The sequence below is a fragment of the Typopeltis vanoorti genome, chromosome 21, assembly GCF_054136105.1.
Source record: "Typopeltis vanoorti isolate ZY-2024b chromosome 21, IOZ_Tvanoo_1.0, whole genome shotgun sequence".
NCBI classification, from domain to species: domain Eukaryota; kingdom Metazoa; phylum Arthropoda; class Arachnida; order Uropygi; family Thelyphonidae; genus Typopeltis; species Typopeltis vanoorti.
Window position 1 is genome coordinate 30497083 of NC_143569.1, and position 14723 is coordinate 30511805.

Sequence of the window (14723 nt, forward strand, 5' to 3'; positions counted from 1 at the left end):
AAGAAGAAGTGTAGATCTTCCCATGAAATGTATTAATAAACCCATTGCACAAAATTATTAAAGTGCATGGGCTAAAGTACTCATAAACATTGAACACTTCAGGGCTGCAGTAATCAGGGTTATGGGTTCACACAAGGTGATGGTATTTATCTGTCACACAAAGACGTTCATTAACATCGATGCTTTTTTTTTTTCAGTAGGATTCAAACTCACAACCTGTGAAGAGCTGAGAGACTATTTACTCAGCAATCAGGATAGCAGTTATTTCTTGATGTGAAGCTGAGATGATGATTAGAAATGGTTAAAGAGAGAAATACCAATAAACTGGTATTGTGAGTTGTTTCACCACTGAAATATGCCAAGTTTTACACTTTGGATCAACAAGTTGGTGTGTTGAGTACCATGTTGATATGATCTAACTTCAGGAAAGGGAGGGCACATATGAAATCTGCACTTCATAGCACAGAAGTTATAGCTCTGGGCCACTTTTTTTTGCCCCTCTGCAGACAACTAAATTTTGCCAGTGATCTAATTGGAATTATTATGCCTAAGTCATATCTCTGCTTATAGGCTCATATTTCCATTTCATGATTCTTTACTTTAGAGACTCATAAAATGGATGCATAATTAAATTCTTTCCTCATTACTGGAACATTTTTCTATCTACTAAGTAATTTTAATTAGAAAAATAAAATTCATGAGCTAAATTATAACTAAGTTTATTTTTCACTTGGTTAGACTATAATAAATTTAGTTTAATCCTTTATTCAAGTGTGAGCAAACAAAGTTTGTGCCTGAAAATATCTTCAGGACTGAATATGGTGTTGTACTGCCTTACCGGGTTAGGTAGTACAACATCGGGCAATTCGTAGCAAAGTTGGAGCAAGCTACCAACACTCCTATCCTAGTATCTAAAACTCCTATCCATAATGCAAAACACATTTCCTTGCGGATATGCATTAAGGGATTGGCCACTACCCAGACTAGTTTCGACCTTTATTGAGGTCTCTTCATTTATCTTAAATTTATCTTCATTCTCTTAAATTTATTATAGTCTAACCAAGTGAAAAATAAACTTTTAACATCTTTCACTAAATCCAGAGTAATTTAATAAAAAAAAAAAAGGTGGCACACCTTTTGGCAAATATGTATTTGGCCTAAACATGCCAAATACATATCCTCAAGGAGATGTATTTGGCATGTTTAGCAGACACTAGGATAGGGCTCCACCTTTGCTACGAGTTGCCCGGTGTTGTACTACCTACTCTGGTAAGATAGTACAACACCATATTCAGTCCTGAAGATATTTTCAGGTGCAAACTTTGTTTGCTCACACTTGGATAAAGGATTAAATTAAATTTATTAAATTATGACTAATATTATCATTGAAACATTTAAATAGCTAAAAATTATTAAAAATTTTTGTAAGAATATTTTCCTTTGTATTTTTAATGATTTCATATATAAAGTTTTATTTTTTTAACAGAAATAATGAATCCAAATAACTTGGCAGCAGCTCTTTTATCTCCTCAGGGCATCAATAAACCTCCAGGTATGGTGACTTAATTTATCTCTCTTTGCTGAAATATTATGTTATTTTTATTTTATTTTTTTAACAATTTAAACATAAATTTCAGCAGTGATTTGCTGAGATAAGAATAGTACTTTCCGATTAGAAGTTTGAAAGGATTATTCCAATTCATAAGTGTGGTTCATCATGCAAAGTGGAGAATTACAGACTTGTGAGTCTTCTTAATGTTATATTTATAATAATGGATTATTAGGAACTGTATCCAGGATAGGATCACTTATTGAGCTTGGCAGAGCATGGGTTTGTTAAGGAAGATAAGTTATTGCAAATCTGTTTACTTTTCATGAAGTCACAAGGGAAATAGACCATTTACCACATGATTAGGACTAGAGATGGACTCTGGTGTGATTTTTTTATTTTAGCAAAGCCTTTGATATCATTCCACATAAGAACGTACTGATTAAAACATGTTAGTATTAATGATCACCTAGTTAGATGGGTAGAAAATTTGTTAACAGATGACAGGATCATCTAGTAACATCTAATAGCTAGACAGTTAGGAGCAGGCTAAGGTTCAATGTTGGAATCCTTGTTGTAATTGGATACAGTAAACACTTGTTATAGCAAATCCCTAAGAATCAGTAAAATACTTTGTTATAGCACAAGGTTCACTGTAGTAAATTTAGGGAGGAAAAAAGATCAGCTCCTCCTATGCAGATTCTTCGGAAATAAATACCCAAAATGGCATTGACATTCACTTGGGTAACTATAGCTTCCACTTGTCTTACACCTAGCTTTAACAGGTCTTTTGGGATCACCCCCCCCACACACACACACACCAATTAGGCAAACATTAATTGGATCTTAAGTTAAACTTGTCAAGAAATTATATTCCTGCTTCCAAGTGTAAGCAAACGAAGTTTGATGTGGGAAGTATATTTATGACTTGGCTACTTGTATGTAGAGACTGATGACTTCACATAATTTGTTTTAGTATCTCATGATGCAAAGCACGCATCCTTTCAGAAGTGTATGCTATGCATTATGAGAAGAATCACTTCCCAGGCTGGTTTTGACCTTTATTGACTCATCAGTGAGAGCCAGACCAAGAATAGCATGTTTTTGGTCAGAATGTAAATTATACTTGCCAAGAAATTATATTTAGTCCTGCTTTATTGAAGTATAAGCAAGCAGACTGATGTGAAGTCATCAGCCTGTATATACAAGTATCCTAGTCATGAAGATATGTCACATGCAAACTTTGTTTGCTTATGCTTGGATTAAACAAGAATATAATTTCTTGACAAATTTAGTTTAATTTCTAATCAAATGGAAAAACTTTTAGCAACTATTGCTGGTCCAGAGTATTTCAATGATAAGGTGATACACCTATTGAATGCATGTATTTGAGAAATACATGACCTCTGCATTAATTCAACTTTAGTATCTCTTCTGGGGTCTGGCTCCCTTGGTAGAAGAGCCACCAATGAGTTTCCTGCCCTAGATTAATTCCAGTCGGGAGGAGTGATGAGTTTAATAATGATTCTTTATGGTCACTAAGTAAAATTAAAAGTGGAGTTTTTGGCAAGTTATCCCCACACTTTAACAATACTACAGTAAAGGTCTGGGTAATGACCTTTCCCATAATGCATAGCAAAATACACTTTTGAAAGGAAGTATGCTTTGCATTATGAGATACTAAGGCAATTAATGTGAAGTCATCAGCCTCTATATACAAGTAACCTTGTCATGAAAATACTTCATGCACAAACTTGGTTTACCTATGCTTGGAATAAGGATTAAACAAGAATATAATTTCTTAGCAAGTTTAATTTAATTTCTAACCAAGTGTAAAACTTTTTAGAATTAATTGGATCTTAATTTATTTCCCCTCTTCTATCATAGGCTGAAATGTATGGTAGCAGGGAGAATACTTAAGTATATTAAACTTAATAACCATTGAACAAGATATTCTACTGAACAAAGATAAATTTTGGAGAAAATTGTATCTGTCAGTAAATAAGGGGAATTCTGAAAAAGAGAACAATGGAAACAGAACAATCCAAATGACTGGAAATCATACTTTGATGACAGATCACAAATAATTGGAAATTACAACTTGAAAAGGTGCAAATGTTAATAATAGGAGACATATAAGAAAGAAGAAAACTAGAAGAGTTTGAAATTATAAAAATGAAAATCCATAGTTTAAATTTCAAAATGTTACATTAGCTTAAATTAATGTCACTTGCCTGAAACCTTCATGTAGGTGTTATTACTTTCTTTTGTGCAATTCTGTCACATTGCACCTTTAGTATGAGATGCAACTTGATAGAATGCAACCCTCCATTCTGAGTGGTTTGTCTCTTAATTTTAAAATAAAAAAGAATATCTGAAACTAAAGTACAAATTCAACTTGCACACAGATTAGTATCTAAGGGTATTACATAAACATCTTATCTTCTAAATTAAATCATTAATAAGAGATTGATTCTTTGCACACCTTTATAACCAAAATTATCTTTAATTTACAAAAGGAAACACACAAACATAGTCACAAGAAAAACACTTATTGGATCGTGTCCTTTAAAGGCCATCGTTTTTGATATCATTCCATAATCTTTGGCTATCACATTTAAATTTGAAATATCTTTCTGTAAGTTATCTTCAGAATTTGTAATTATTATTTGGCGATCAGCAAAAAGGAGCATGTTTAAGTTCACAGTAGGAGAAAGCTTAATACCCTGATGGAAATTTTTATTCCATTTTATTATTATTTCATTTAGATAAATAAAAAGAGTTGCTGAAAGGAAACATCTCATCGTACTCCTGGTTTATCTCTCTTGTACATGATAGTTCATCATTTGATCTTTAACCGCGTGGATAGGCTTATGTGTTCATCACACATGTTGAATTGGATTTAAACGGTGTTGATGCGAACACAGATTGATAAGAAAATAACTATTTATTGATTATATAGAGAAACCTGTGGAGAATTCATGACTAAAATTAACACACGTGAACCACAGTAGTAGGTTTTTTATTACGTAAATATTTCGTCCTAGGTATCTTAGGACATCATCAGTATAGTAGAACAATACTAGGAATGACACAAAGAATAGGGTGTGTATGTACAATGGAATCCAAATTGTGTGCAGTGGTGCGCTGTGGCCTGAACTTAAATTAGATTAAATTGAATTAAATTAAAATTAAATTGCAGTTTTTTTTTTTTTTTTACACAATTTTGTATGACAATTTCCTATACTTTAGGGATGGCAAGAACACCATTACGATTTAGATTTGGTCTGTGAAGTATGGCTTCAGCACTTTCTTTATATGAGCGTTCATATTTATATGAAGATCTGTGTAGGAGTTTTGTCTTTTCCCAGTGGATCTTGTGGTTTGGGTTTTCAACTCCATGTTGAGCAAGGCCTGATTTTTGCGGTTTATGTCCAAGCGTAATTTAACTTGTTTAAGTTAAGGGATATTACATCCCATATTGTTTCATAGCCGAATAAGAAACTCAAAGAGTTTCATGCCGAATATAGTAAGCAGATACCTGGATAGTGTTGCGACTGACCCTAAAGGGTCAGTTGCAACACTATCCAGGTATTTGCTTATGCTTGGACTCGCCGAACTTTATATATTTACTATATTTGGCATGAAACTCTCTTAGTTTCTTATTCGGCTATGAAACAATATGGGATGTAATATCCCTTAACTTAAATAAGTTTATATGTCACCGAATTGAAGCCTTTGGCTCTTCATATAATTAATAATTTATTAGGACACCTTCTTGGCAATTCTCATAGTAGGGTATATGTAAATTCTGTTTGCTGCAAACTTGGTATTTCTAAGTCTACCTACTCAGTGATGAGACCTCAATAAAGGTTGAAACCGGTCTGGGTAGTGACCTTCTCTCACTCATAATGTAAGTAATACAGCTCCTAGGAGCTGGGTTTCACATTATGGGGAAATATCAAGAATAGTGATCGGATCTTGCTCCACCTTTACCATGAGTTGCCTCAGTGTTGCATTCCCTAAAGGGTCAGTTGCAACACTATCCAGGTATTTGCTTACACTTGGACTTGCCGAACTTTATATATTTACTATATTCACCATGAAACGCTTTGAGTTTCTTATTCGGCTATGAAACAATATGGGATGTAATATCCCTTAATAAGTTTATATGTTGCCGAATTGAAGCCTTTGGCTCTTCATTTAATTAATAAACATTCTATTTCTTTATTTTGTTTTGTTTTATCTAAATATTGGTTAATTCTTTGTTCATATCGGCATTGTATATTTGTGTCATTTAATAATCTAGTTTTATAAACAAATATTTAAAATTTTCTTTCTGTTCTTGTTATTTGTAGCCATTTAGATGGTAATCGTAATTTTATTTTAATGAGAAAGTGGTCACTGCTTATTTCATATCCTCTTTGAACTCTGACATCTAAAGTGAGCCTTGATGTCTTTTCATTTAAGATCAAGTAATATAATATTGATTTCCATCCTCTTGCTGCCCAAGTATATTTATGAAAGAATTCAGTACTTTAAGGTTATTATAAACTACCAAGTCAATCAATTTTTTACCATTCCTGTTTAGAGAATATACGTAAAAAATTATATATTTAAAAATATATTGAAAATATGACTTTGCATTTCTTTCAACTGGCCCCCACTGATGAGACTTCAATAAAGGTCAAAACTAGTCTGGGTAGTGGCCCTTTGCATAGTGCATAGCATTATACATGTCTGTAAGGATATGGATATGTATGTGCTTTGCATTATGAGATACTAAGGCAGTTCGTGTGAAGTCATTAGCCCCTATGTACAGGTAGCCTAGTCATGAAGATACTTCACACACAAACTTTGTTCGCTTACACTTAGATAAGGATAAAACCAAGAATATAATTTCTTGGCTTCTTTAATTTATAATCTAACAGTTATCCTTTATGGATAAAACTTCTAGAACTTGGGTCTCTTGCCTCCTACAGAAATTTAATTCTTTCTTGAATTTACACAGGGGCAAGACTAACATAATAATATGACAGCAACCCAAATCAAACTTTTTTTGTGGCTCCCGCCCAGGAAAGGCTTCTATAAATCTGTAGTACATTCATACTGTGAGTGGGTTAAGGATGTTTTGTTTTCTATTTTTATTGCTTTTATATGTTTTTTTTTGAAAATTTTTTATTGAATTTTTACCAGTTCCAGAAACCTTGCTCTAAAGACCAAACACACATTTTCACGCCACTTCATGCTACAGTAAGTAAGGCATGGTCTCACATTAAACTTTTGCATCATCTTATCTCATTACATCTCTCGCACTATACTCATCATCATCAAGTTCCTGCCATGTAACCTCAAGGGGTGTACAGGATATGATAGTGCTACATGAAAAATTTACATCATTACTAACTTCTTATCTACAAATTTCCTCCAATTCAGTCTGTTACTTCTCAAGACTCCAACATTCTCGGATCTTATATTTCTGTCATCTAAGGCACTTTGTACCTTATTGATCCACCTATATCTTGGTCTTCTTCTGGGGCATTTTCCTGCCAACCTGGCAGCGAACACTTGTTTTGCTAATCTTTCCTCGCCCATTCTGTTTAAGTGACAATACCACCTGAGATTAGCTCAGCTAACACATTCCTGGACACTGACAATGTCTAGTTCTTTCCTAATATCCTCTTTTTTAATATGATATTGCCATTGATGCCATCTGTTCACTCCCCTGATCTTTCTCAGGACTCTCATATGCGGCTTTAGTCTTTGGTCAAGTGTATTACTTCTGACCCAGCTCTCAGATCCATAGGTTGAAACTTATTTGAGCACTGTCTTGTATACAGCTAATTTAGTGTTCTGACTAATTTCTCTCTTATTCTATATGAATTTATTCAGTTGACTTCCTACCATACCAGCTTTGTTGATTCTGTTGTCTGTTTCTATATTTAACTTACCATCTTCACTAAAAATCATGCCTAACTTGCAGAAATGTTTTGCTTGTTCCACAGGTTCTCCATTCACAACACAGTTGACGTTTTCAGTGATTCTGCCTATTTTCATTATCTTTGTCTTTTTATTCCTGACCTTCATACCTTATCTATTACAACAGTTATTCAATTTAGTCAGAGAATCTTGCAGACTTGTAGCGGATTTATTTAGAAGTATAACATCATCCGCATAAAACAAAGAGCTGAAATTAACATCTCCAATTTTGATATCATGTTTAATACCATTTTCCTTCATAATGTGATCCATATAGATAATGAATAACCGAGGGGATAATGTACATCCTTGTCTCATGCCAGATTTAACATTAAACCATCTTCCTGTACTTCCTTCAATTCTAACTACTGACTTACAACTCAAATAAAGACTAAGTATTGCTTGATATAATGCCCCATTGACACCATATAACTGTAGCGTATTGAACAGCTTCTCTCTCTCTTTCCAAATCGCCAAAACTTAAATACAGATGTTTGTTATATTCCCATTCTTTCTCAACTATTTGTCGTAAAGTGAAGATCTGATCCTGACAGCCTCTATTTGAACTGAATCCAGCTTGTTCTTCACAAGCTTTTCTTCTGCAATTCTTCTCAACAGTTTATCAAGTATAGTTGCATATATCTCACCAGGAACATTCAGTAGGGAAATACCTCTGTAATTCTCACATTCAGTTTTATTTCCCTTTTTATATATGGGTACTATGAGAGCTCTACTGCAATCATCGGGAATTTGTCCCTCTGTCCAGGCCTTCTGAACTATGCAGTGCAGCCACTGTAAGACTTTTATACCACCATGCTTCAGCATTTCTGGTCGAATATCATCTACTCCTGCTGCCTTTCCACATTTCAAGCCTTTGATAGCTGTTTCTACTTCAAGTATGGATATGTATTCCTGACTGTATGCCTGTTGAGTGTATTTTACCATTGTGCTATCATTGCGTGTTTCATTTAGCAATTTTTTTAAGTAATTATTCCATACTTCAAGGATATCTTTTTCTCCCTTTTTCATGTCACCTTTATTATCTTTTTCTCCCTTTTTCATGTCACCTTTATTATCTCTAACTCCTTTTACAGCACTCTTTCCTCTATTTCTAAGCTTCTTCAACAACCTCCACAATATCTTACCACCTTCATGATAATTATTTTCTATGTTCTTGCCAAATTCCTCCTATGACTTTTGTTTAGTTAGTTTTACTATGTAAAACTAGCTAAACTTTTGATATGCTTTCTTCTTTTCCTTCACTGCCTCTTTAACTTCCTGTGTCCACCATGGAGTTCTAATCTTTCTATCCTTGCAGATAACTTCACCACATGCCTCTCTAGCTGAATCAATCAGGGTTTTCTTCAAGGCTTGCCACTGAATCTCCAAGGTTTGGTTCCTGTTCTCAAACTCTTTCATTTTTTCTTCAATAATCTTTGTGCATTTTAGTCTACAGTTCACATCTGAGAGCTGCTCAACTTTTATTCGCTTCTTTAAAACTTTCTTGCATGTTATTCTTTTCAATATGAAATTCAATTTTATCCTGCTCAAGACTAAATAGTGATCACTTCCAATTTCAGATACTCTGTACATTGGTGTCCTGCTCTAGGGAGAAAACATCACTATCAACAATAACATAGTCAATGAGACTTTTCTTATTCCTTGCCTTTTCTCTCCATGTGAATTTGCACATTTTTATGTTGGAATATGGTGTTAGTAATAACCAGTCCGTGTCCTGAGCAGAAATCCAACAGATATTTGCCATTATTATTAGCTTTGCTCTTTTCTCCAAATTTTCTCTAAATATTTTTATGGCTGACAATCATTTCCTACTCTGCTATTTAGATCCCCAACAAGGACCAACTTTTCCTTTTTCATTGTGTCAGTTGCTTTTTCTAAAGCCTCAAAAAATTCCTCTACTTCTACCTAAGTAGAACCTTCTGTGGGACCATAGGCACAAATAAGTCTCATTGTCCAGTTCCCCATTCTCATATTTGCCCACATCACTCTACATGAGACTGCCTGCCATTTAAGAAGATTAGCCTTATATTTTGTGTTGAATACTATGGCTACTCCTTCTTTTGCTTGATTGTCATTGCCTGAATATAACATTTTGTATTTATTGCTCAAAAACATCTCACCAGTTTTTGTCTTTTGTTTCAGTCACCCCTATTATGTCGCTCTGGCACTTATCTAATTCCTCAGCTAGCTCCATTTCTTTGCCATTCAGGCTTCTTATGTTGATAGTACCGATCTTTAACTCTGGTGATGTTGAGTTGGGGTGTGTTTTCAGATTTGTTCCAGTAGCTGACTTTTCGCTGTTCGCCCTGGTTCCCTGGCAAAAACAACAGGTGCCTTGTTTAACCTGGCGACGCCTCAGCTGGCATGAAATTTTGCCATGTTGGACCATCATTTTGTATTTTGGTTTAACCAATAAGAATACAATTTGGTCGGCTAAATCCCAAATTGCCAGCCCAATCTAGTTCGTTCAGTATCCAGGTAGATACCCAACAGGGTGCACCACGGTGAGGATTGGACATTAGGTCAGAAGCCCTGGTCGGTTCTCCACGTTCCTTTAAAGGCTATGTGGAGGTCTCCTCTCAGTTATACAGCTTTGACCCTTAAGCACTCCAGGACACTAGGACTTAAGCACACTATACTCTTGCATCTCAAATCATGGAACATGGAAGATTCTTGTCTTCGTTCACTCATTCAAGACGTTTCAATAACTTGATTCACTTTCTATATTAAAGTCACAGCAAACTCTGCTGAATAAATCACTTATAATGATATCAACGGCTTTATCACTTCTGAACAAATTTACTTTATATACAAAAGTATCAGCATATTTGCTGAAGGTATATCTAAAACTATATCAGCTGTTTTAAATCACTTATCAGACTTAGAATATTAAATAAACTTAACTGGGCCCATTTCTATAAAAACTGGAGAGTAATAAAGTTCCTTTCAGCTCTAACTGAATTAAATCCCATATGGATTAATGGGTATTAATAACTTCACTTATTTCTTCATTAAAGGATATCCTCTTTGTCTTCCATTTATAACCTTTCTTGTAATTATTGTTTAGTCTTTATATATTTGAAGACACTGAAGCTCTTCAATTTCTCTTCCTATGTGTTCTTTTCCTAACTCCAAACAGTTGAATGCTTATAAACGTTCCATGACATTCTTTTTACTTTTCTGTATGTTTGGAAATACAAGAGAGCAACTTCTGCTCAGTTAATCATTGTGCATTGCCAATATGCTTTTTTTCATTGCTATTCTTGAAAATGACAGTTCTTTTCATAGTCCAGGAAAGTTTATTAATTTTAACTTCAAGATGAAACAGGTGGAATTTATACCATTCTTAAGTTCACAGGGTCTAACATCGAGATAAGTTCACTTAATTTTTCCTGCGATGTGAATTGCAGTGGTTTCCATCGCTTCTTTTATAAGTGATAAGTTCATTTGTGGGATATCAGAATTTTAATACAAATATACTACATTAGGTAACTTAAATATATGCAGTCAGTACCACTCAAGTCAAAAATAACTATAAATTAAAGATACCAAGAAATTATATTCTTGGTTTAATCCTTTATCCAAGTGTAAGCAAACAAAGTTTGCTTCTGAAGTAATTTCAGAACTGGGCAACTTGTATATAGAAGCTAATGACTTCACATCACTTGCTTTTGTATCCCATAATGCAAAGCAAGTCTCTTTACAGACATGAATAATGCAATGCATTATGGGAAGTGTCACTAACCCAGACTGATTTCGACCTTTATTTAGGTCTCATCAGCGGGAACCAGATTCAGAAGTAATATTTCCATATACGAGTATCCAAAAGGTTTTTACACCTTATTATTAAAATACTCTGGATTAGAGATAGATGTTGAAAGTTTTCCCACTTGGTTATACTATGAATTAAAGATACCAAGAAATTATATTCTTAATATAAGTGTCAGTAAGGATCTCCCGTGAATAGACATATTACTAACTATTATAATAACAGAATTAACTCACGTTTATTCTTTATTTGTAGAATTTTCACCTGAGTATCACAGGCATAATCAGTACATGTACAAGGCTAATTAAACAATAACTGTTATATTCACAAAGTGCCACCTAAGTAGCTAAGGTTAAATTTTCTAAATTTATTTAATTATTATTATTATTTATTCATTTATTTTTTATTTATTTTTAATTATTAAATAATTATTCAATTATAATAATTAATTTTATATATATATATATATAAATGTAATAAATTTATAATTACCAAATAACCAAGTTTATAAAATTACTTGGTTATCCTAATATATATATATAAAAATATATATATGTGTATACAATTATTATGTCTGGAAAGATTTGCTGCTTTATAAAGTACTATCTCCCACAAGGGGGGAAGACATAGACCATCAGATCTGTTTAGATTAGAGGAGTAATGTTTCTTTGTATAGCCATTCCATTTGTCTTATTCCACTTAACTCTATGTCTGGTGTTGATGGCATGTTCTGCAATCATCCGGTACCGTGAACCCGAACAGTCTGGAATTGCAGAACATGCCATCAACACCAGACAGAGAATTAAGTGGAACAAGAAAAAAGTCATTCACAAAAGTCGGTTCCTAATGGAACGGCAATTCAAAGAAACATGTGAAACATTACTTCACTCCCCTAACCTAAACAGATCTGATGGTCTACGTCTTCCCCCCTTGTGGGAGATAGTACTTTATAAAGCAGCAGATCTTTCCTAACATATAATTGTATACATACAGTAAAACCCTGTTATTACGTTCCCGCAATTTACGTTTTCCTGCCATTTACATCATTTTCCATTGGTCTCATCTTAAGTCCTGTTCTCACGATGTATTGTTTTCCAGGTTGCAATACCAATTTTCAAATAGATTTCTGCAGAAATCTGCGAATTTCTGTTCTCAGGTGGCGTTGCTTTCGGCTGTAGTTTCATTTCCACCATGACTGTGGTTGCATGCTTGCAGTAGTGATGAGCGATACCGTGATTTTCAATCACAGTACAAATCGATATTGCAGAATTTCTGGTAAGTAATTTAGCGTGTGATAGTTGCTTGCAAGTTGCGGTGGTAGATTATCCATGTTAGTAACATGGAGAAAAAAGACAGAAGATGTATTTCGGTAGAAGAAAAGATGGCAATTCTGCGACATATAGATTGGCATGCCGGAACACGTGTTCAGTTAGCAAAAGATCTTGATCTCTCTGTGTCCACTTTGAACACAATAGTAAAAAACAGTCAAGCATTGAACTCAATGCAAAGCAATCTGGAACTATGTCAAAAAAACGAAAATATATCCGGACATCGACATACGATGAATTGGATAAACTTGTGGTGGAGTGGTTTGTTTCTACGAGAGCGTCAGGTATTCCAGTCGATGGTACTATACTCCGAGCAAAAGCCCTTGAATTTGCTGCGAGGTTGGGGATTAATGGTTTTACTGCGTCAAATGGATGGATTGATTGTTTCAAGACTCGTCACAATATTGTGTATAATCAAGTGTGCGGAGAAAGTGATAGTGTTGCAGGGGAAATTGTAAACCAGTGGAAACATGAACTAAAGACTATTATTCAGGACTACGAACCGAAAAATATTTTCAATGTTGATGAAACTGGCCTCTTTTATAATATTCTGCCAAGTAAAACATTGTATTTTAAAGGAGAGAAGTGTCATGGTGGAAAACTCAGCAAGCAGAGGGCAACTGTTTTGCTCATGGTCAATGCTGATGGATCCGAAAAATTACCTCCACTGGTAATTGGTAAATTTAAAAAGCCAAGGTGTTTTAAGAACGTGAAAAATCTGCCTAAGTATGATGCCAACAGCACAGCATGGATGGATGGCCAGCAGAATCTTCACATCCACTGTTCTGGATGCTAAAATAGGGACAAATCACCACAAAATATTACTACTGTTAGACAAATGTCCTGCACACACCCTAAAGATCTGCAGCTCAGAAACATTAGATTAGTGTTGTTCTTTCCCCCTAATTGTACAAGTGAGTTCAGCCATTGGATCTGGGCATTATCCATGCATTTAAATGGAAATATAGAAAAATGCTTGTTGAAAAAGCTGTGTTTATGCATGATAATTGTATGGACCCAAAACAAATGACCATATCAATTATCAATCCTTGATGCCATGCATTATGTGGCCAAAGCATGGTTGCATATTACTCTGAAACCATATCCAACTGTTTCCGCAAGGCAGGAGTTACGTTTGCAGAAGAGGAGGAAGAAGATATGTCAGTATCCAACAACTGGTATGTAATGGATGAGTTTTCCTCATTTCAAGACTATGTTGATGTTGATATGATCACATCAATGGTACCAAGTGCAGAGGACATCCTTTCCAACCACCTTGGTGAAGAAGAGGAAGAAGTGCAATGGAAGCTATCTCTGTTTTGAGGCGGTATATTGCAAGTGCATCAGGAGACGATAGGGCATTTAATGCCTTATACACTGTGGAGAGGCAGGTGGAACTTATAAGAGTGCAGAAAAAGAAAAAACAATCAACAATTAAAGATTTTTTTGAATAGATAAATGTAAGTAATTGTAAATTCGTTTATTTTCAGTTATTAAATTTTGTAATCTAGTATGTAGACTCACATACTAACAGTAAGTCAGCTTTTAGCCTTTTTTAATGATTTTTTTACATTTCCTGCTATTTACACTTTTTTTTTTCATCAGTCCCCTAAAAAGTGTAAAAAAAGGGGTTTTACTGTATATATATATTTAAAAAAAATTAAATTATTATAATTGAATAATTAAATAAATAATAATAATAATTAAATAAATTTAAAGAATTTAATTAGCCTTGTACCTGTACTGATTATGCCTGTGATACAGGTGAAAATTCTACGAATAAAGAAAATTTATGTGAGTTAATTCCGTTATTATAATAGTTAGTAATATATTCTTAGTTTAATCCTTTATCCAAGTGTAAGCAAACAAAGTCTGCATGGTTAGCCTATGCGCTTCGCAACCATATGCCTGGGGAAGGAGTGTCCTAGGTTCGATTCCGTTGATGATGTGAGGAGCTCAAGGATCTTCAGCCATAGCCAAGTTAGCTGGTCCTGGGCGTGGACAACAAGGTTTTTCTTCCCAGTTTAGCCGAGGTTTTTCCTCCCGCAAGAAGACAAACCGGCCCCATGAACACACA

General features: G+C 34.4%; 1 protein-coding gene across 4 annotated transcripts in view; it reads left to right on the forward strand.

The window, feature by feature from the left end:
- Positions 1–14723, forward strand: part of stau (double-stranded RNA-binding protein Staufen) — a 228576-nt gene that overhangs the window by 39159 nt on the left and 174694 nt on the right. For all 4 annotated transcript variants that reach the window (XM_090410841.1, XM_090410838.1, XM_090410840.1 and 1 more), the window contains exon 2: positions 1487–1552. In XM_090410841.1, the coding sequence (XP_090266967.1) occupies positions 1492–1552 (61 nt within the window). In that variant the 5' untranslated portion in view covers positions 1487–1491. The remainder of the gene's footprint in view (positions 1–1486; positions 1553–14723) is intronic.